This window comes from Miniopterus schreibersii (genome assembly GCF_964146895.1).
Source record: "Miniopterus schreibersii genome assembly, chromosome: 3".
NCBI classification, from domain to species: domain Eukaryota; kingdom Metazoa; phylum Chordata; class Mammalia; order Chiroptera; family Miniopteridae; genus Miniopterus; species Miniopterus schreibersii.
The window spans coordinates 7221320-7243785 of record NC_138103.1 but is presented as its reverse complement, the minus strand read 5'-3'; the positions used below and the strand labels follow the sequence as shown (position 1 = coordinate 7243785).

General features: G+C 53.1%; 1 protein-coding gene across 4 annotated transcripts; it reads right to left on the bottom strand.

Annotated features, from left to right (window-relative positions):
• Nucleotides 1-1212: 1212 nt before the first annotated feature.
• Nucleotides 1213-22448, bottom strand: MVP (major vault protein). 4 transcript variants are annotated; one of them, XM_081131641.1, is made up of 15 exons: nucleotides 22371-22448; nucleotides 15183-15331; nucleotides 14800-14995; nucleotides 9901-10024; nucleotides 9667-9798; nucleotides 9017-9111; nucleotides 8481-8717; nucleotides 6727-7008; nucleotides 5709-5950; nucleotides 5435-5632; nucleotides 4115-4501; nucleotides 3361-3477; nucleotides 2903-3029; nucleotides 2190-2378; nucleotides 1213-1494 (listed from the first exon to the last, which is right to left on the bottom strand). In XM_081131641.1, exons 2-15 carry the CDS (start codon nucleotides 15305-15307, stop codon nucleotides 1276-1278), a joined length of 2670 nt encoding a protein of 889 aa, XP_080987767.1. In that variant the 5' UTR covers nucleotides 15308-15331; nucleotides 22371-22448; the 3' UTR covers nucleotides 1213-1275. The 4 variants fall into 4 exon arrangements, with proteins under 4 accessions (XP_080987767.1, XP_080987768.1, XP_080987770.1 ...); XM_081131642.1 differs by lacking the exon at nucleotides 22371-22448 and adding an exon at nucleotides 22259-22276; XM_081131644.1 differs by lacking the exon at nucleotides 22371-22448 and adding an exon at nucleotides 18395-18465.
• Nucleotides 22449-22466: the final 18 nt, after the last annotated feature.

The following is a 22466-nucleotide window of genomic DNA, read 5'->3' as shown; positions in this document are numbered from 1 at the left end:
GACCGCCGTGGGAGCTGGTGGCTAGGATGGGAAGGAATGTCCCCATCATGACCTTGCCTGCAGACACCCCCAGAGGCCCTCGGCAATAACAGTGCTAACATAACAACACCTGCCGGGTTCCAGCTGGAGAGCTTTAAATTAATTACCGCCCTCAGGGGAAGTTGGAGGAGAGTTGGGAGGAAGTGGAGGTGAAGGGGCTGACTCACCTGGCTGTTCCAGAACTCTGAGCCAGCACCAAGTGCTGTGGGCCAAACAGCCAGCCCCTGGCCTCAACAAGCTCAGACCCGAGTGGAGCCAAGAGCCACACAAGTGCAGCTCAACTGGAAAGGGACAGGGCTCATGGGGTCAGGCCCCAGTGGGGGGAAAAGGAGTCAAGACCCTCAAAAAAGCTGCAACCCTGCTCAGTAGGGGGACTGCTGGACCATTTCACAGACCAAGAGATCAGAGGCTGATCTGCCCCCTCTAGGCACACAGCCAGTAAACCCAAGCTTCCCTCCACCCCAGGATCTTTGTGCTTCCTCAGCAGAGACTGGGCAGGCCTGGCAACTACAGCGCTACAGGGCTGAAGGGATGGTTCACCTTGCAGTCCCCATTTGTGTGCCCAGATTGATGGCACAGGGACTGTTCTCCTAAATAAACGCTCCTCACTATTCGTGGGGGAGGGTGGGGAGGGGGTACCCTGCGTGCTCTCAAAGAACCGGTACTAAAGCCCAGGGAGGCGCTCCAGCTCCTACCGCCCCAGGCAGGATTCCCCTCCCCACCCGACATCCCCCTTCGAGGCAACACAAAGGACAGGTGCGGTGCGCGCAGGCCCGCCAGGTGAGGCGTGACCAGCAGGTGGCACCAAAGGGAGCCTCCCAAGGGCAGGGTGGATGCGCCTGCAGCCAGGGCATTAGACTCCACAGCTCCCTGACCAAGCTGGGGTCCTGGAGGAATCGGCAGAGATGTCGCTAGTGCAAGCCCCACCCCCCCGGAATCTCCCCCACCTGGAGTCTAGGGAAAGCTGGCTACCAGAGGGACAGTCTGGCAGATGAGTAAGACCTTGGGGCCGTCTGTCAGTGTGACCTTGGGTTAGTCTTCTCCCTGCCTCAGTTTCTTCTCCAGGTTACATATGGGAGGAGTCTCTGGTAACTATCTCAAGATTTCAGAGGTATCCTCTATCCCTCCCCCCAGCCTTCCCCTCCTCATTAAGTTTCCCTTTGACACAGGCTTGAGGCAACAGAAGAGGGTTTAAATGCCCAGGGTGTAAGTTTTATTTGTCCACACTGTGCGGAGCTAAGGCACGATGGGTTTGCTTCCAACAACTTGAGGGACAAGAGCGGACTGGAGAAGCATGTGTTCTTCGGAGCCGGGCACGTGGGCCGCCTTTTTGGCTGGTGGCTGGGCCTCCGACCCCAGCCCCAGCAGACCCAAGGCTGTGCTGAAGAGGTTGAGAGGAGTGGAGCCGTCAGTGATGAGGGTCGATTTCAGGCCCAGGCTCTGAAGCAGTTTTACCTGGAGGGAGCAAGAAGAGGGCGAGAAGATAGTCAGGCCCTGGTCCCTTCTCTCGTCCCCCTGGCTGCCTCTCTAGGGTGGCTGCCACCCGCTCTGATCTGCCACTGCAGCTTCCATCCAAGCCGTCCTCATAGGATTAGTCAGTGATCAGTGAGGTGCATAAGTGGAGCCTGACAGGCTAGTCCTCCGGGTCCTAGCAGGCCTGAAAGGTCTTGCCCTCCCTGCAGCTACCTGCATTCTACCCTGTGCTCTTTAATGTTCCTTTCTGTTCCTTTAATGCAGCAAGTTTCATTCTCTATGTGTCTTTGCACTTGGACCCTCTCCTGGGAAGCTCTTGTCAACTCTGCATAGTGCTCAAGGATCCCCTCTTCAGAGTGACCTTCTTTAGGGCACCTAATTTGAAATGTCACCTCTCCTTTCACCGTATCACCCCACTTGACTGGCTTTGAAGCACTTGTCACACTGATGTCCCACCTGTTTATTGTCCCCCCAGAAGCTCCAGTTCACTGCTGAGTCTAGTACAGTGCCCAATGACACCGTGCTCAAATGACACAGGTCAGGACATGGATACAGGGTCAGTTCCACCACTCCCTAGCATCACTCTCTAGATGTATCTGCCTCCCCAACTCTGCCGTCTTGGTTCCAGGTATGGCCCCAAGACACACACACACGTCCCTGTCCTCTCCCACTCTCACCTGCAACTCTGGCCCTGCCACTGCAAGGTCCCTGATGGTGCTGGGGCCCAGGGCCTCGGTCATCTGCTGGAACTTCTTCACCTCCACCTCAGCCAGCTGCTGGGCCTTGCTCACCTCCAGCTCCAGCTGGGCCCGGGCATACTCCAGTTCTAGCTCTCGCACTTTCTGTACCCGCTTGAGCTCAGCCTCCTGAAAGGGAAAACCCAGCATCCTTTCAATCATGTGGTCCCAAGGACAGTCCAGCAAGTCACCTAGCCAGCAAGCCTGGGGGAACTGAGGTGGAAGGGATGGAATTGTAAACTTATAGTCAATTAGGTATGAATCCTGACTGTGTCACCTTTTAGACAGTGACCCATGGGAGCCCCTTAATCCAAGACCCAGTTCCCACATCTGTAAAATGCAATCATACCCACCTTCATGGGATTTCAAGCGTTAAATAAGATCACGCATGTAAAACATACGCAATACCTGACACAAAGCTGTCCAATGTTTGAGCACGTATTACACGTAAGACTAGTGTAGTAATCATCTGTGTCTTCCAGGCAGGTATTAAGTGAACTGATAGAGGGCAAAGGACTTGGAAAACCACCAAGTATGTGAATAGAGCTGTACATTAGGGTGCTTGGTACCCCACTCGTCTTAAGGGGCTGCAGGGATTGGGCGTCTTCCAGACCCCAAGGCCACACCCTTCCAGGGGCATCCCCCCCACTCACCGTCTCAATGGCCAAGGCCTCTGCTTTCAGCTTGGCCTGCAGCACAGAGCCCTGTCCCTCGATGCGTGCCGCCTCTGCACGGGACTCGGCCTCTGCCTTGGCGGTCCCAGTGCTCTCCACAGCAGTGCTGGAGACATCCCACGGTCAGGAGGGACCCAGGGGAAAGCCCTGCCCTCCTCCAGCCTTGACTTATGCTACAGCAGCTCTCACAAACACATCCCTGGCTCCCCCACCAGCTGCTTTGCCAAGACCCTGGGTAGGCCACCTTTCCCTTTCATTTTTTTATTGATCTTTTTTGAGATAGATGGAAACATCGATTTGTTGTTCCACTTATTGATGCATCATTGGTTGATTCTTGTATGTGCCCTGACTAGAGATCGAACCCACAACCTTGCATATGGGGACAGCACTAACCAACTGGGCTACCCTGCCAGGGCTTCCTTTAGTTATTGACCCACCTCAGAGCCTCCAGCTCCAAGAGTTCCCTGCGAGCTTTCTCGGCTTCTGACTGGTCCAAGATCTTCTGCCGCTCAAGCCGGCCTCGGGCCTCTTGTTCTAGTCTCTGAGCCTCGTGTCTGAATGGGAGAGAGGACAGAGAAGATGCTGGTGTGGGGCCAGAGCTGGGACAGGAGCTCCAAAGGCAGGGACCACCGATCTACCCTGGCCCATGGGAGGCACTCAACATGAAACAGAAGAGCGGCGTGAGCACTCGAGCCTGGCATGGTTCTAGGCTCAGGGGAATGCGGTCCTGACCAAGGGCCCTGCTTTCACACAACTTGCCTTCCAGGGGGAAAGAAACGAGTAAAGGAGGGTGGTTTCAGACAATGACAAATTCCCTGAAAAGGAGCGATGATAACGACTTGGCAAAGAGGGCACTGCTTCAGTTAGGGTAGAAAGCAAAGGGCTCTCCAAGGAGGTGACCTTTGGGCTAAGGCCCAGGAGGAGCCTGCTAAGCCCAGCTGTGCATTTGAGGAGCAGAGAGACTCCAGAGTGCCTGGAAGACAGCAGAAATGAGTTCGGGTTCTAGCACAGCAAGGTGAGAAGCCAAAGGAGCAGGGTGGCATCTGTTCACACTTTAAGTGGGTCATGCTGTCTGCTGCGTGAGGATAACAGCAGACTGACGATCGGGGATGCCATGTTCTGGGCTAGAGATGGAGACCCTGGAGAGGTCTGGCCCCACAGTGGGCACTGTGGGCAGCTGCCCTCACTCACTTGGCAGCTGCCTCCTGGGAGTTGGTGGTGATCTCGATGGCCAGCTGGACGCTGCGCTGCAGGGCGTCCCGGGTCCTCTGGTCCACAGGTTCCACTGACTGCACATCCACGCTACTGACCACCAGTCCGTTTTGGGGGAAGATGGCCCGGTCCCGGGGCTGGAGCAGGGCCTCAGCTTTGGGCTCCTTGGTTCCCGGAGGCTCAAAGCCAAAGACAGCAGTGCGAATAATGCGGGCCGAGTTCTTATGGAAGTCGTCGAAGGTGACAGAGGCCACGGCGCCACGCACCCGGGATGCTATGGCCTTGCAGGCGTCTCCCACGAAGTCAGGCACAGAGAAGAGCTTAGCTGTCTCCTGGGGGTCCTTCCAGTCACTCAGCTCAAAGTGCCTGTGAGCAAAGGGAAGCATTTTCCTCCAGGAAACAACTTGCTCATCTTCAACTGGGACTCTGACACCCTCCCTCCGAGGCCGAGCAGGGTCTGAAGTCCTAAGACCCTTACACGTGTTCCCATCTCATTCTCTCAGTCACTCTATGAGGTGGGGAGGAGCATTATCCCCATTTTACAGACGAGAAAATAGAGGTCCAGAGAGATTATGTGATAGGCAGAGTCATACAGTATATGTCAGGCCAGAAAGTTGAACCCAGACAGTGTGGCTTCTAGGGTCTATGCTCTTGGCTGTCATGCTCTAGCACCCCAAAGATATCAGTGCCTCATCTGCCTCTGTCACGGTCCTGGCCACTCAGCCGAGAGGTAAAGAACACCTTGGGAGTTGTCGAGCACTGCTCCTCAGTGTGACATCTTTTCTATCTCTAGTCACTGCCATCTGAGCTCTAACTCTGAACAGGGCATCGTTCTGATGCTCACTGCATCCTCTCATTAGCCTGTGAAATTGATGGTCATGTGTCATCCTCATTTTACATATGGGGAAACCGAGGAAAGTGCCAAGTCACTGGCTCAGATCCACAGCTAGCAGATGGCAGATGGGATGCAGACGCCGGCCCCAGAGCAAGTGCTCCACCCACTCCCATCCCTAGCATCTGATAGATCTTCTGACAGCCTTACAGTTGTGTGTTTGGCTCAACACATGCTGGGACTTTGGCAGGGAAGTGTCCTCCTAACTTGTCCCCAAACTCCTGCTCCCAAGAGGTGAGCCCACACCCTCTGCCATTCCCCTGGGCATCAAGCTGGATTTGCGGGAACCCGCGCATGTCCCTCTTGACCACAGCCCTGAGTCAGGCGCTCTGCCCTTATTCTCAGCCCAGCACAAGGAGGCACCCCTTGTCCTCGGGGTTCTCCTGGGGCTGCCCCCTCCCCCTTACCAGTTGTAGGCCAGCTGCAGCTGCAGCCGGGCGTGGTCCGCGGTCTCGATGGTGATGACATCTGTGAAGAAGTCGGGCCCCAGCAGCAGGCAGAGCGCGCGGCGGGCGTGGGGACGCTTGGGCCGGCCGGCCGAGAGGGACAGCACCGTGAACTGCTCCTCGGGACCCAGAGACACCAGCTCCGGCCCAAACACCACGCTGCAGAGGGAGCCGGGCGTCAGGCACCCGAGGGCCTCCCCTGCGCCCACCCGCAGCCCAGCCCGCGGCCGCTCACCGCGCTCTCTTCTCTCTGTAGTCGTACACCTGCACCGCAGCGTTGTGAGGGACGCGGTAGCTGACCACGCGGGTCTTGTTCCGGGGCGCGGAGGGCTGAAGGGTCTTGGACATCTCCAGCCCCCTGTCCGCCAGGGGGTCCTGCCCCTTGTTCAGCAGCTCCTCGACCCCGGGAGGCAGCTCCTTCTCCCACAGGACCTCGTCCTGGGTCAGCATGTAGGTGCTGCCGATCACAGCGCGGACCTGGGGACGACAGGAGGGACGCTGCCAGGGAAGGTAAAGGGGGAGAGACCTGCCCCAGGCCTGAGGCAGAACTGGTCTGGGGGTAGTGGGGCTGGTGGTGACACAGTCTCTGGGATGAGCCGCTGGGTGGGCCCGACAGTGGCTACCTCACGGGGCTGAGGAATGAATGATATCGCACATGCCTAGCGCTGCGAGCGTGGGGTACAGTAAGTGCGTGATATTATTCCCCTGGAATTTTCCTTCCTGGGGCAGCTTGGACAGTGTCCTAGGGACAGATGCAGCCCTAGGAAACAGGGAATGTCCACTAACACTGCCTGGATTCTGAGCTCGACTGCTAGGCTGGACTCTCAAAGAGGTTGGAGATGTGGTCCTAGGTCAAACCAAGGTCAAGGTTTCAGGTGAGGGGGTGAAGAGGAAGGATTCCATGAGGGTAAGGGCTGGGGGGGGGAGGGAGGTGGGTTCTTACTGTTCCTACGCCACACCCCTCTGACCTTTACGCCAGGGACCAGACCCGCGGTGGGAACAGAGCCCCCACCCTGAACCTCGCTCACCTTCCCCTTGGGTGTTTCTAAAATTTGAAGTTAGGTTTTTAAGACAAAGGGAGGGCAAAGGCAAATACTCTGCAGAACGCCTGCGGCCCAGCTGCTGCTGTCGAGGCTGCTGAAGTCCCCTCGCCGCCTCCACCCTGCACCTCTCCCCACCAGCGTCACCCACTTGCCCAGAGCAAGCCACATCCACAGCCACAGCAGTGACAGTGTCCAGCCCTCAGCCGTTACCCTTCCAGTCTTGATGTCCTGCACGTAGATGCCCTCATTCTCGTCGAGGGGGATGGCCTGGCGCTCTTCCACCACCTCCACCTTGGCAGACGGCACATACTCCAGGGGCCCACGGATGAGCCAGTGGTCGCCGGCCTTGTGGGAGACCTTCTCCTCATCTTCCCCCTCCTCCAGGGCCTGCAGGGCCCTCAGCAGCAGCCCCTGCTGCTCCGAAAGCACATACACGTCCTGGATGCCTCGTTCCAGCCTCTCTCCCGGCTGGAGGAAAAAAGACTTCTCTCCCTAGTGGGGAGACATGGGTTTAGGAGCAGTTGCCACCCAGTTGCAGGTGCCTCTGATGGCACCTCTCCCAGCCCCATGGGGCCCCATGTTGAGCACAGGAGCCCCCAAAGCACCTTTCCCACCCCCCGTTATAATACAGTGAAGTGGTATCTGGACTGTGAGGCTCGCTACAAATGCCTGCAGATCTTATTTGGTCAAACCTGCCCTTAAAAGATCCTGTGAATTGTCAGGACCTGGATCCTCAAAAGCTCAAGAGATAAGAATTAACATATTGTTACTCTTCGTTTCTCCTATGTTTTGTTTTCTTGGGATGGTGTAGTCTGGGCATTGACAAACTCTGGTCTTTGGGCCAGATCTGGCCTGTTCCCTTTAAAAATATATATATACAGTGGTGGGCAAAAGTAGGTTTACAGTTTTGAGTACGTGAAACAGTTTATTCTTGTATTATTTATTTATTATTATTAACCTATTTTGCCCACCCATATGTATTTGAGCTATAATCCACATGCCATAAAATTTACCCAGTTCAAGTATATAATTCAGTTGTTTTAGTATATCCACAGAGCTGTCCAACCATCACCACAACCTACTTCCAGAACATGTTCATGACCCTGAAAAGAATCACTGCACCCAGTAGCAGTTACTGTCCCACCCCACCGCCCACCAACCTATCTTCTGTCTCTGTGGGTTTATCTATTCTGGACATTTCATATAAACGGGAGTTTATATGAAATATGCGGTCTTTCATGCCTGGCGTCTTTCGCTTTCCAGTGTATCCACGTTGCAGCAAGCTGACCGTGAGCACACGAACTTCAGCGCCTGTTCATTCTTTTTATAGCTGAATGATATTCCGTTGTATAGATATGGATACACCGCAATTTTTTAGCCACTTATCAACTGACAGACATTTGGGTTGTTTCTACTTTTTTCTGCCTGTTTTGGCAAATAAAATGTTACAGGCACACAGCGACCCTCGTCCATCGACAAGCTAGCTATGCTGCTTTCCCAGAACAACTGGAGAGCTGAGTAGTTGCAACAAAAACCATACCAGTCGTGAATTTGGCCCTTTATAGAAAAAGTTTCCCAACCCCTGGTAATCGTTGTTAGTTCAGAGAGGGAATGGAGGTGGGGGCTGGGGAGAAGGGTAAACCAAGAGGTTTTTTGGTGTTTTGTTTTTGTTTTTTTACACAGAATGACAAAGTTTCCAGAAATGTGACAGTGAGTTTCCTGGTTTTCTGCACGGGGCAGGGCCAGGGCCAGGGCCAGGGAGGCGCTCCCAGAAGAGGCAGCCTGCCAGGGAGATCAACAGGTCAGTGTCTTAGAGCTAGAACCTCGTGCGCATAGGCACAGAGGGAGCCGACAAGTGGGCATTTCCAGAATGTGGACCCCGGATGGGGAGAGAAGGGAGAGAGGGACAAGGCCCTCATGCTAACTAAAGGGCAGGCACCCACCAGGGAGGCGGAGGCACTTACCTTGATGACCAGCTTTTGTCCCAGCTGGTTCTTGCCATCCAGCCCAACTGGGTCGAGAATCACACAGTAGTTGCGGGGGCCCAAGGTGGTGATAGGCACAACCCCCAGCACCTCCTCGTAGACATCTGGCACATGGGCCTCCGTGTCTCGCACAGTCACCAGCCACTCCTCCCCAGTGCGGCGGGCCACTCCCCTCAGGTCCCGAAAGTTCTGCCGAGCGCGGAGGTGCAGGGCTGTCTGCAGAGCAAGACATGGGCATGAGTAAACCCACCTCCAACTTCCTCAAGGGACCTGGGAACCCCGCTGGTCACCAAACGCTCCCGGGTTTCAGTGCCAGTTTCTACTAACCCAGAAGGACTTTCTAACCCTTTCAGATGACCCAGGATACTCCTCAGGTTATGTGACCTCTAAACTTTTCTTCTAGTGGTCCTAGAAATATCGCTTCTCTTTTATGCTCATATATCTGCCACCATTTCTGCCACTCTGAGCGTGCCCTACCTCGGGGTCCCCTCACCCACATCCACCAGAGCACAGACCTTTTCCGTGAGGATCACCGCATCCACCAAATCCAGAACCTCCTCGAACACTGCCGGGAGGTATGCACCCACGGAGCGGACCAGCCATTCCTCTCCTGGGCCAAGGGTGCAGTGGTAAGGGTCAAGGGTCACCCAAGTCTGCTCCCAGCTGCCACTGGCCACAAACCCAGGCAAGCAATCTGATTTCTGTGTCTAAGTTTTGTTATGTGGAAATGGAAATAGTAGTGACTCAAGGTTGTCTGAGGACCTAATAAGTTATAATTTGTAAAGGATTTTGAACCACACCCTGGCAGAGTTAGCACTGCGTTTAAGACATTGTAAACACATCACATTTGTCAAATACAATTGCCAATTGCATGTGAACACCTGCTTTGCTGATCTAGAAACAGACACGGCCACTGCCCCCAGCTCATGATAAAGGGTGTGGGGAGGGAAAGGCATGTCAGCATGATCCCGACCTGCATGAAGATGGGTGGGGGAAGCAACTGTGGGCACTCCCAAAGGTTTCTAAGATTCCAGCGAAGCACTTCCTCCCAGGCTGTAGCCACTTGTAAGTGGCTTTCCCCAACCTTCCCCCACTCCCCACCCTGCAATTGAGAAAGTCAGAGCCATGGCCTCCCCCCGCCCCCCATGCTCCTTCACAGCCCCACCTGTCACCCTCTCCTTGCCGTCCCGGTCCCGGCACTCTTTTCGGGCCCTCAGCCGCAGAGCCTGGTTCTGCCTGATGATCGTGGCCTGAATGATCTCTATGACCTCCACCTCCTTCTGGGGGATATATGTGCCTTGGAAGAGATGAGGCAGAGGTGAAGGTCAGAAGATATCGGGGCTTGATGGGAAGGCAGGGAGCCTCTGAGCCCAACTCTGGCCCAACGGAAAGAACTTACCAGGTCCTTCAAATAGCCACTCATCTCCTGCGACTACCTTGTCTCCATTGCTATCCTCAAAATCCAGCAACGCCTTGAGATGGAGTGCAGTGTTGGGCAGAACCACCTGCAGCGGGGTGATGTCCTAATAGGAAAGAGGGGGGTCATGGAGCATTCAGTGCTGTGACCCCAGCACTTAAACCTGATACCTCGAAGGTCAAGAGCGACAGCATCAATCTTTACATATGTCCCAAAATAAGACCCAGAGCGGGACGTATAAGATAGGGGTAGTCCCAGAGCCATCTGGTCTGAAGGTCTAAGAGTTGACAGAGCAAGAGAATGTCACTGCTGATGAGCCAAGGACACACATTCCTGGAGGAAGTGCTTAAAGTTGTTTTGAACTAGAAATGTAGGCGGGAATCTGGGTAGAGGACTTGATGGGAGATGTGGGAGAAATATCTGGAAAGCTGAATAAATGAGTATCTCATGGCCTAGTGTGCACTGGAGCCCTCTAGGGAATATAAGGAGGTGGGAAGGTATAAACTGCTATAACAGGCACATATAAAGCATGTGCCTTTGTTTTCAAGGTTGCCTTATGGTCACATGATAGTCATTGTACTCCAGTCATCACATCTCCTTCCTTCAGGAAGGGGGACCTGGCAACAAGTAGCCAAACCTTCTTGAAGTTTATAGAAGTGTTTCTACGAGTAGGACTTCACGTGATCTTTGATCTGAGGGAGGCAGGAAAGTAAAGAAAGAGAGGCTCACAGAGGCTAAGGAACAGATCGAGGTCACACAAGAAGTAAGGAACAGAATCGGGACTTGAACCTCAGTCTTTAGTGAAGGCCACTTGCTGCTCCTTACTCCAGCTGGGTGGCCCTGGGGCAGAGAAGGCCAAGTAACTCTGCTGTGCCCGCTGAGACACACTGGGTTGGAGGGAGGCAGGGACGGAGGCTCACTGCGCTGGCGAGCCCTTTCCTCTGCACCGTACATGTGCATGGCCCTCTGCTGGCTGGGGTGGCAGCCGGACATACCTGTCCTCACGGACTTTCAGGTCCAGCAGGTGATAAGACGTAGACACAGACCATTCTCTCAAGCAGACTGTGCACAGTGTCAAGGGAGAGAGGTTGCAGAAGTTCAGATGAAGGAGACGTTAGGGAAGCCCTGAGAAGGTGGCATTTGAACTGGGGCTCAAAGGAAGAGCTGGCTTTCGATCAGGGTGTGGGAGGAGGAGGGCATTGTGGGAAGAGCACGTGACCCAGTATACCTCCCACACCTACTCCATGACCACTTCCGATCTGTTCCATCGCAAATCCCATCTAACTACCTATCCCTGCCATCGCCCTCACCTAAGCTGCCAACATCTCTTGCCTGGATGATGGAAATATCTTCTTAGTTGGTCTCCTGGCTGCCACCTTTGTATCCAGTTTGTCCCTCAAGCCTTTGCAGGCAGGCTCCCAGCTTGGGTGACTGGGTGCACAGTAGTATCACCAAGTGACATTGGGGATACAGGAGAACGGATGAGGGGGTCAGGGAAGGTGTTCTTTGGGTGTCCAGTGTGAAGTGGCTGTGGGACATCCAGGAGGGGGCTTCCTACAGGCATTAGGGGCCACCGAGCTAAGGTATGGGGTGGGTGGCTTCAATACAGACCACGAAAGCATGAGAGGGCACACAGGAGGTTCAGGACAGAAGCTGAAGGCGGAGAGGGCAGAGGGCAGGGGACACCTCCAAGGAGATGGAAAAAAGATATCTACAGAGCAAACTGTAAAGACACTGGTTTAATAAGAGAACAGATCAACAATGGAAGTGGTTGAGAGGGCCTGTGAGACACAGACGCCTGTCCGCTGGGCCTGCAGTTTGGATATCTTGGGGCCTTGTCCAAGGAATGCAGTGGAGGTGGGGGCAGGGGCTCGTGAAGGAACAGGGCAGAGAACACCAAGGGCAAGTTGACAACAAAGTAGGAAAGTAAAGCAGTAAACAGCTAGACATTAGATTCACAGGCTATTCATAAAAGTGCATACAAAGGTAGGGTGTGTACACCAGGACCCAGCAATACTTTCTACTCTTTAAAAAACAAAACCTAGCATGCACAGGACACGCAGACCAGGCTATTCACTGCAGCACCATTTTCCCTTATAAACTGGAAACATCCAAAATGACACCCTGTAGGGGAACGACTGAAGGTCTACACATCATGTGGAATTCCATACAACAATTAAACAAGATAGGACTTATGTACCAAGATGCAGAAACTCATTCAAAAGACACTGGCAAATGCCAGTGTGACAGCCCTTAGCAAACAGGTCCTAATACGTCCTTTGAAGCACTTCTATGTGCATGCACAGGCCCCTCTGGAAGTGTGCACCCTGGGGGCAGGAGCTTCCGCAGGGGATGGAAGGCAGGGAGGACTCGGCAGCCTTGTGAATGCATTCCTTAGGGTGAAAAGCTTACACAAACAAGCCTTTAAAGCCAGGGAAGGATGGAAGAGGCAGAGCGTGTTAGCTGGCCAAGAGAAAGGCATCAGTAGTAAAGAAGTTAAAGGCAGGGGACAGAAGTTCTAGGTGGGGAGCAAGGTTTCAAGAGATAGGATGAGCTGGTGTTGCTCAGTGGTTAGAGCGTCGGCCCTCGGACTAGAGGGTCCCGGCTTCGATTCCAGCCAAGGGCACGTACCTCGGTTGCAGGCTCGATCCCCAGGGTGCGTATGGGAGGCAACCAATCAACCTGTCTCTCTCACCTCGATGTTTCTCTCTTGCTCTCTCTCACTCTGAAAAAGCAATGGAAAAAAATATCCTCGGGGGAGGATTAAAAAAAAAAAAAAAAAGAGATAGAAGGATGAGTCTTCCTGGGTCCACCTGATGGAGAGGAACCTCCTGGAGGCTCCAGCAGGTAGGAAGCAGGTAAGGGTAGGCATGAAGGGAAGGGGAGAGAATCCAAATCGTGTCAGATGGCCTCAATTTCTAACTAAGTAGGCGGCTAAGTTGTTGGAGAGTGAGAGGGCAGGAAATAGGAAGAGAGTGGAGAAGGTGTATAGCAGCACACAGAGAAAAATGGAGAGAAAGCTGGTTGGGAAGAAAGAGAAGGGATGAGCAGGGCTTGGGTTAGAATGAACCACGTGACCTAGTCCCTGCGTCCGGTACTGTTGAGGTGGTGGGGCTGTCCACACGGCTAGCAAACCCCTCCTGGGTGCAAGTGCAGAAAGGGCAGGTGGCAACACTGATCCAGGGCCTGGTTTCACCGCAGGTCCAGGGCACAAGTGTTAAATGCTGAGGTTCAGCTGGGGTAGGAAAGCAAGGCCAGGAAGAGAATTTGAGGGACAGAAGATGGGATCAAAAGCCTTGAGCTGACATGGCAACAGAGGAGGGCTAGGAAAGGGAGACTGACGGTAGGAAGGAGGCTGGAGTTTATTTTCAGAGGCAGGGGCAGGTGGGAGAAGAGCCGAGTCCAGACTGGACATGGCATTGGGCGGGGTTGATGTAGAACAAAGAGGCAGGGTAGAGTTGAGGTCCGGAAGGCCAAGTTGTTAACAGGGTCATTGCAAGAGCATTAATGAGGCTCCGAGGAGGACAGGAGGGTGGGAGGAGGGAGGCCCAAGCCTGGGGCCACCCTTGGTGAAGACAGAAAGGAAGTGGTGCAGGCAGAGTGGAAAAGCATCATCGCAGGGGCTGGGCTCTGAGGGAGGGTGGCCGGGCCCTCCTGGGTTGGAGCACCTGGGGTTTGAGGGCCTGAGCCGCTATGGGCTGGAAAGCAGGAGTCAAAGAGGCAGGGATGAGGAAAGCTTTCTCTCCACCCTAGGGAGATTTTAAATACTGTCCCCCACCCCCATCACTCCCCACCCAGCCGGGGATTTAGTTGGTCTGAGGTAGGCCCTGGGTATGAGTGATTTTCAACTTTCGACAGTTTCAGACTTAAATAAAGGTTATTCTAATGCAAAGAATACCCCTACACTCTTTACTCAGAGTCCTCAAGGGTTGACATTCTAATTCTTTTTTTTAAATGTTTTTATTAATTTTTTGAGAGAGTGAGGAAGGGAGAGGGAGAGAGAGAGAAACATCAATCTATCAGCTGCCTCCTTTGAGCCCCCTACTGGGGATGGAGCAGCAACCCAGGCATGTGCCCTGACCAGAATCGACCGGCGACCTCCTGGTGCATGAGATGACGCTCAACCCACTGAGCCACACCGACCAAGCAACATTCTAATTATTTTTCACCACTTTCTATCTCTACACACACATTTCTGCAAAGTGTTTACATCTAAGTGGACAGGGATGTCTCAGGGTTCCCTGGGTCACACTATCGGGCTTCCACAATCAAGAAGCACTGCTAAGCAGAGGGACCCAGAGTGAACGGGTATAAAAGGACAAGGGCGTGAAGACAGGACAGTTATGGAAATGAAGACGGGATGCCCATTTGCTCAAGCCCGGGGCCCTAGTGTGACAGGAACAAGGACCTGGCTGCAAGTGCAGGCCTCCAGTGCCTTCCCGTGGGAAAACCACAGGCATCTGACCCTGGACTTCATCTTGTCCACCACTGCCGTCACTACCACAAGTGTCTGGCACTGTTTCTATGATTAAAATGCTTTTTCTTGGCACAAGTCATTCAGTGGCAGACTGGCCAGGAGTTTCCAGCAGGCTCTGGAGCCTGGTTGACTAGGTGAGATGGGCTGACAGCTCTCAAAAGGGGCAAGTCTGTTGTGGGCATGTGAGGAGGAAGGGGTATTTGGGGAAGGCAGTGGAGGGGCAATGAATCAATTTTACCCCTAGTGAAAACCAGGAAATGTCACCGCACTCCCACCTCCTCCCCCCCCCCCCCCCCCCCCCCCCCCCCCCGTCCCAATCTGTTTTCCCTCCAGAAGGCAGGGTGGAGCCCAAGGACAAGGTAGCAGGACAGGTCGAGTGGGTAGGGGGGAGGCAAGTCAGATACCTTTTCTAGTACCTCCCCTGGGTACAGGGGGAAGGGGTCCTGGGCCAGCCGGATCTCCAGGTCAGCGTGGCGGAGCCGTACTTGCCCTGTGACATCGAACAGCACTGAGCCCTCGGCATCCCGGGTCACCGGGTTGGCCACTGTGCAGTAGTGGCGTGGGGGGACGGTCACCATGCGCGTGGGGGCAAACAGGACCCTGTTGGAGGGCGAGAAGTGGAGTGAGGACCCAGGAGACTTCCACTCCCAAAGGAGGTACTGAATGGGAGAGGAAACTCCCTGTGACCCCAGCGAGGGCCAACCCGCAGAAGAGATGGGTGGCCGTGCCAGCCAGGCTGACAGGCCCTCCTCAGCCCGCGTCCCCGCAGCCCGGTCCTGACACCAACCTCTCATTGTCCTGCCGGATGTAAGTCTTTGGCCCAACCTCCACACGGGACACATTGCTGTTCTGGTCCAGCACATGGATGTAGTGGTATGGGGGGATGCGGATGACGGACTCTTCAGTTGCCATGGTAACTGCTGTGCCCAGGGCAGCCTAGAGAGAGACAGGTGGGGAGATACGAGATGAACACAGGGGGCCTCGGACGAGGAGGGCACGAGCCTGAAAACTGGCTGGAGACGGGAGAAAGGACCCTGCCTCCTCCGACTCAGGCTATTCTACACCTCACTGTCCCCATGCCCACTGGAGGCTTTTTCTTCCCACCAGGGCAGCACAGCTCACCCAGATCTCACCCCTGCCAAGAACTACCCAACACAGCTGCCCAGGGCTCTCGGCTGATCCTCTCCCTCCTTCCCATCAGCTTTACAGCCCCGTGGGGTCTCCAGGCCCCACGGTGGAGGAGCTGTGAGTGCAGGTCGGTCTCTGGCCTTCTCCAGCACAGTGGGGAGCAGTGGCTCCTCCAGGGCCAGGCAGCCTTTACTTCAGGGTATCCTGAGGACCCCAGCAGCATTCAAATGTTAGCCTATAGACCAGGAAAATTTGCATCATCTCTGTCTGCTCCTCCAGCCCCACCCAGGCTTGAAGCAGTCCTGGGATCCTGGACTGAACGGATGCTCCTGTAGAATCAGCTGGATTAGAAACAGCACAAATTATTCTGGTTCTTTTCTCTCCTTTCTCTCTGGTCAGTGGCCACCCGCAACTCCTTGGCCAGGTCAGAAAGTCACACCTCCTACCTGAACCCCATCACTGCCTTCAGCATGCCTTGGACTTTGGACAACATGTACCTTTGAGTCACACAAAGGGAACCAAGTTTACTAAGCAACTCAAAGCCTTGTCTTCTGAGATTTTGGTCAGACATTATTAGTAGTAGTAGTATTAGTATTAGTATTTTCAATCCTCACACGAGGATATTTTTTCCATTGCTTTTCAGAAAGAGTGGGAGGGAAAGAGAGAGGAAGAGAGAAACATTGATGTGAGAGAGACACATCAATTGGTTGCCTCCCACATGTGCCCTGACTGGGGCCAGGGATCAAGCCTGCAACCCAGGTACGTGCCCTTGGCCAGAATCAAACCCAGAACCCTTCAGTCCATGAGCTGACACTCTAACCACTGAGCCAAACTGGCTAGGGCTGGTCAGACATTTTGAAGCCACCCACTCCACCACTTATCTAGCTTCCAACCTGAGTGAGAAATGGGAAGCAAGGAGGGAGAACTGGCACAGGAAAAATCCACAGGAACCATGACATTACAGAATCAGGGAGAGGCCCAAGTTTCACTTGATCTATATAATCTGTAAAATTTCAGTTTTGGGATTTAGAAACTGGGAGTTTTCACAAATTCCCAATTCCTGCTTTTCTTGAAGAATTAGTAGGCCCTACATTCCTGCATAGCTCAACTGGCTACAGCCAAGTAGCAGCTGTGCCCTGTAGATGGGACACAGGTTTTCCTGCTGCTACAGTCCCCACCACTCGCTGCTCTCCGACACCTGGACTGCTGCACGCATACTGCCTGCCTGGCGCCTGTTAAAGCGCTCTAACTCAGCAGCACCCAACAGGACTTTCTACAATGGTGGAAATACTCTAAATCTGTGCTGTCTTTGGACTGGCCACACTTGAAATACGGTTAGTGTAACTGAGGATGTAAGTTTTATATTTTAATTAAAATAGTCAAGTGTGAAGGTACCAAATATGATGCAATAAATTGTTTTGGAAAAAAAAGCCAAGTGTGTACATCTGAAACGAATACAAAATAATATTGAATGTAAATTGTAATTGAAAAAAACAATAGCCAGAGTGGTTGGTTGATCCCACATTAGACAGCGTAGCTCTAAGTGGCTGAGTCTCCAGTAGGGACAATGAGTCATCGAGGCCACACAGCACGCTAGGGGCACTGCCCAGGCGAGAATCTCGGGGGATGCCCACTCCAGCAGCGCCCTATAAGGGTCAGCGGTGCAGGTTCAGACCGACTGCCTGGGCTTCCTCACAGTTCTGATCTGCTGCTTTCCTGCCTCCTGTTGTTTCCTTAACACCTTACCTCATTTTAAGAGGTTACAGTTTTGGCCTGTTTTCCTGGTAAGCTTTTCACATCACAGGGATGTTATTCTGCTCCTCATTCTTTTATCTTGCAACTTTGTATGGGATTTGACCTTGATACTTTTCCGTTGCTCCTGTTTTATGTGAATTCCCCTTAACTCGTAGGAGAGTGGCTTTTCTAAAGCCAGCGCTCCCCCTGCTGTTGATTTCAGGTAATGTTAAAAAAATACTAGGGCTGCCCTAGATGGTTTGCTCAGCGGTTAGAGCGTCCCCCGCGGACCGAAGGGTCCCGGGTTCAGTTCCAACCAAGGGCACGTACCTGGGCTGCAGGCTTGATCCCCGGCCCCAGTTGGGGCACATCGGTGTTCTCTCTCTCTCTGTCTCTCTCTCCCCCGCTTCTACTCTCTGCAAAAGCAATGGGAAAAATATCCTCGGGCCTGGCTGGCACGGCTCAGCGGTTGAGCATCGACCTATGATCCAGGAGATCGAGGTTCAATTCCTGGTCAGGGCACATTCCCAGGTTTCAGGCTCGATCCCCAGTAGGAGGCAGCCAATCAATGACTCTCATCATTGATGTTTCTATCTCTCTCCCTCTCCCTTCCTCTCTCTGAAATCAATAAATTTAAAAATAAAAAAATAAACATCCTTGGGTGAGGATTTAAAAAAAAAAAATACTAGGGCTGGCGTTCTGCTTTTAGGGTTCTGTTCCCCTCCTCACTCTTTCTGGACCTTTTCTTTCCTTCCTCTCTACTGCCCCTTCCTACTCAACTGTGCTTCCAACCCCTGAAATTGCTCCCTGGTGTGGGGCCCCTCATGTACCTCCAGGGGCTGGAACTGCCTAGATCTTTGTTTTCCCCTTTACTGGATAGGTGATCTTAGACAAGTCCTTTGCCTTCCCCATTCCTGTTTCCTGGCCAATAAACTTGGAATGGATAATTCAAAATAAAGCACTGGAACACAGCCTGGCTCTTCAGAAACACATGCTGAGGCAGGGAATGGCCTGAGGCCACTTCCCTATCCATTTAGAGCAAGTGACCTAGCAGAGGCTCCCCATCTCACCTGGCACCTCAATCTCAACCCTCACTGTTTACTGGTCAGGAATGTGGCAAGTCTTGTGTCACCCCACCTGTGGGGCTAGAACTGCAGAGAAAGGGGCATCCGGCAGCCAAGTGAAGTCTTTTCCAGCTGCTTCTTTGCCAGGTTCTCTGCCGGTGGAAGCCTGGCTAGGAAGTCAGATAGGGGGAGAGGAAGAGCTAGGGCTGTGGGCGGAGGTATAAACAGGGGTCCATGAGGCCCCAAAGGGAAGACTTGAAGTCTAGGTTATGCAAGGCTGGGAAGCAGGCTCTGGAAATAGTCTCCAATGGCTCCTTGTTGGATGATGCCCCCCCCCCCCCCAAGGCTGAGGCCTCTCCACCATCTGTCACCCCAGCTGGGCTCAGTCAGCGGGGCTGAGCCTGGCCCAGTTCAATGACTCAGCTGAGAATCATCCTTTCAAGTGATCAAACTGGGCGCCTGCCTTGTTCTGAAGCCCAGCCCTTGCCAACTATCCTTGTTTCAATAACAGGACTTAGTCTTGACCTCCCTGACTATGACCATCTGCCAAGTTTACACAAGAACAGACTTTGCCTTTTCACTCGCCATCTGCAGAAGTGAGTTTCAATGTAGGGCCTCTCAGGGGATCCAGAGAAACCATTTGACTCAGGCAGGATGTTTAGGACAAGTTTCAGATTTAGACTTTTGTGGTTTACCAGATGACATGTACAGCTAGAGCGTTTTACTTCTAGTAGGTCAGGGCCCTCAAAAGACAATGGTTAAGAAGTCTGCTGACCTTTGGAAGGTCCTGCCCTGACTTAGGTTTGGCCTCAGCTCCATCCAGACCTCCCTTTAGTGCCTGCTTCTGAGCTCTGCCCTAGTCTGCTCTCTGGGTACATGGCCAGACTTGCCTGACCACATGTCCCTCAAGTGTCATGAGGCTCCTGTAAGAACCAGTCAGCTTTCACCCAAAGTCTGAGACCGGCAGCTCCCTGCATGCACCCCCCCCCCCAAGGGGTAATGGATGGATGAGCAGAGAACAAAGCCTGTAAAAGCTGGGTTCATCCTCTAGTTAAGACAGCTTTCACCTGTGTCTCAGCTCAAACATAAACTTATGCTACAGCTAAATTTAATTAATGAGTGACGAGTCACTACATAGCAGAGATCTTCAGGGTCAACTGTGAGTGCCTGACAGTGAATCTTAAAGAACGGATGCCTGCGTTACCAGCCACTCTGTCTTGGTGTGCAGTGAGCAGCGGCAGCAGCCTCACCTGGAAGCTTGAAATGCAGAATCTTGGGCCCCACCGGAGAGCTGCTGAATTCGCTGGCACCTTAACTAAACCCCATGAGCAGCTCTGGTCTCAAGCAGCCGCTCTCAGCCCTGGCTATACATTAGAATCACCTGGAGATCTTTTGAAACCATCCATCTCTGGGGATTCTGATTTAATTAGTCTGGGGTGGGGGCTATATTTTAAAAGCTCTCTCCTGACTCCTATAGCAAGAATTGAGTTCTGTCACTGTCGGCATGATCTTGAGCCACTTGCTAGTTTCTGAGCCTTACTCTTCTAGACTTCAAAGTGGGAATAAAAGTGACTGTGTCCTAGGTTTAGATACTGGAGATTTGTGAATTTTAGAGGGTTTAGAGACTTGAAGGATATCTAGGAGGAGGAAGAATGAAGATGAGCTCAGCTTACAGACGGCTGTTCAAGGGCAGGGAATTTCATTTCTTCTCCCCCAGCCCCCTCACCGCCAGGGCCAAGCAGCCCCCTAGCCAACACAAGCCCCCTTGACCCAAGCCCTTGGCTCTTTGTCCAGTCAGGCCTGCAGTTAGAGGTGAGGTTGATGACTCAGCCTTGCCACCGTCACCTCTATCAAGCTTAGGTTTAGAAAAATGCACTTGAAGTGCAGCCCAAACAGGTGCTCATCTTCTCAGTTTCCCCTCACTGATTTTTTTTTTAAATTCTAACCAGAGGATATTTTTTCCATTGCTTTTAAGAGACAGTGGGAGAGAGAGAAATAGCGATGTGAGAGAGGCACATCAATTGGTTGCCTCCCGCACGTACCTTGACTGGGGCAGGGGATCGAGCCTGCAACCCAGGTTCGCACCCTTACACAGGAATCGAACCCAGGACCCTTCAGTCCGCAGGCTGATGTCCTAACCACTGAGCCAAACCAGATTGGGCCCTGTCAATGGTTTTAAACGTTCTAGTCTTTGTTGGGAGAATGAGAGTCACACACTCAGGCACTACAGAGAGGCTGTTTTCACCACACAGCTTCCTGGCTTAGGGAAATGATTTTCTGCTTTAGGGGCTGGGGGAGAAGAAATGAAATTCCCTGCCCTTGAACAGCTGTCTGTAAGCTGAGCTCATCTTTGTTCTTCCTCCTCCTAGACATCCTTCAGCTTTCAGACATCCTATAGCTTTAGGGGACTATAGTAAAAATTCTTGAGGATTTGTCTCACACCAATCATTTGGAAGCAGAATTTTAGGACCTTTTCTTCCTAGAAAAGTCTTATCTGAGCTCCAGCCCAACTGGGCCACTTTGTGGGAGGAGGAGCAGCTCTGCCAGCTCAGGGTGCCTGTTGTCTACCTCCATCCGCCCTCCGGCATGCTGCCAATTAATGCCAATCATTGAAGGCAAGGATTCCCTAGATTTGGAGTGACCCAGGAACCAGCTTCAGAACCCCTGATCCAGATCAATGTTTTCTAAAGCCGTCCAGTCGTAGGACTCAGCTGGTAGTACTCCAGGTCTCACCCCAGACTCAATGGGCTGAGGATGTTTCCAGGAGACTTGGGAACTTGTATCATTGGCAAGTACCCCTGAAAAACAGTTTCCACTTATTAAGAACTTCATCTGCCTCAGGCATGGTGTTAAGTACCTTTAACTCCTTTACTCCTCACAAGAACCTAGAAGTTAAGGAACTTGCTCAAGATCACAGAATGACCAATGACTGAAGCAAGAATTCCCCCCCAGGTACCTGGACTGCAGAGCCTCCAAACCAGGGGGCAGCTTGGCTTATCAGGCACAAATGTCTATAAGACTTAGAACAAGGACTTGGGAGGGGCTGGGTCCTCTCCAGAAAATACTGCCAATGGCAGTTCAAAGGTGAGCATTTTCTGCAACCCGAGGGCAGCGCCCAACAAGGAGGCCTGAGCTATTCAAAGTGGCTGCCCAGCCTACTCATGGCTTTAAAGAGCTGCCCTGCCCAGAAAGCACCACCCCAGGGCAGGCTAGGTGCCCTGTGTGCCAAGGGCAGAAACAGGCATTTCCAGGGAGTCAGTTGCCACCTCTCCGGACAGCCAACCTTTCCCCAATAACCCAGGGGTCCACCCAGGCAGGAAGCAGAACACAGGGGACATCTGTCTCAACAACCACCCTCCACCCCTCCATGCTTCACTCCTGAGACCTAAGATCCCCAGAATCACACGCTGGTGGGTACAAATGAGCTTCCTGTTTTCCACTTCCCCAAAAAGCAAGAGAGAGAGAAAGCCTTGCTCACCAAACTCCACACCTTCCTGAATCAAGCCTGCCTTAAGGTCGCTCTGCTAATGGCTTCTCAAACTAGCTGCAAGGCCCACAGTTGGCAGAGCCCAGAGTGGGGCAGTATGAAAACCTCAATATTTGATAAAGTTGAGGGATTTCAGTGGGGACAAATCACATCCCAAGAACTCAAGGGGCTAGACCAGAGCCCAGGCCCCCACAGGGAGAGGCCAGTACAGCAGGGCCCAATCTAATTTCAGGAGAGCGTGTGAATGGACCCCTTAAACTTCCTCTGTCCTTACTACTGATCTGGGTGAAGTCAGAGGCCTGAGATTTTGGAGGTAAGGGAGGTGGGAAGGTGACAAATTGATCTACCTTTACTTCAAAAAGACAGAAAAAACTCCAGCAAGGAAAGCAAAATCTCTGAAGGCCGAGCCTCCACCCACCTTCTCCCTACTCTGCTTCAGAAAGGTCTCACCTGACTGAGCAGAAGGAAGGCCCTAGGAGGCAGGACAGGTCTAGAGAGAGCCTTGAGGGACACAAGGCCCCATCACTGATTCGGGGTTTGGGGGCCCATTTGCAGTACTCACATCCAGAAGTGTGGCTGACTGCAATGACTCCCAGACTCCGGGAAACTCAGGAACCCAGCCCAGGGGATCACTTCCTGGCAGGGCAGGCAGGGCAGG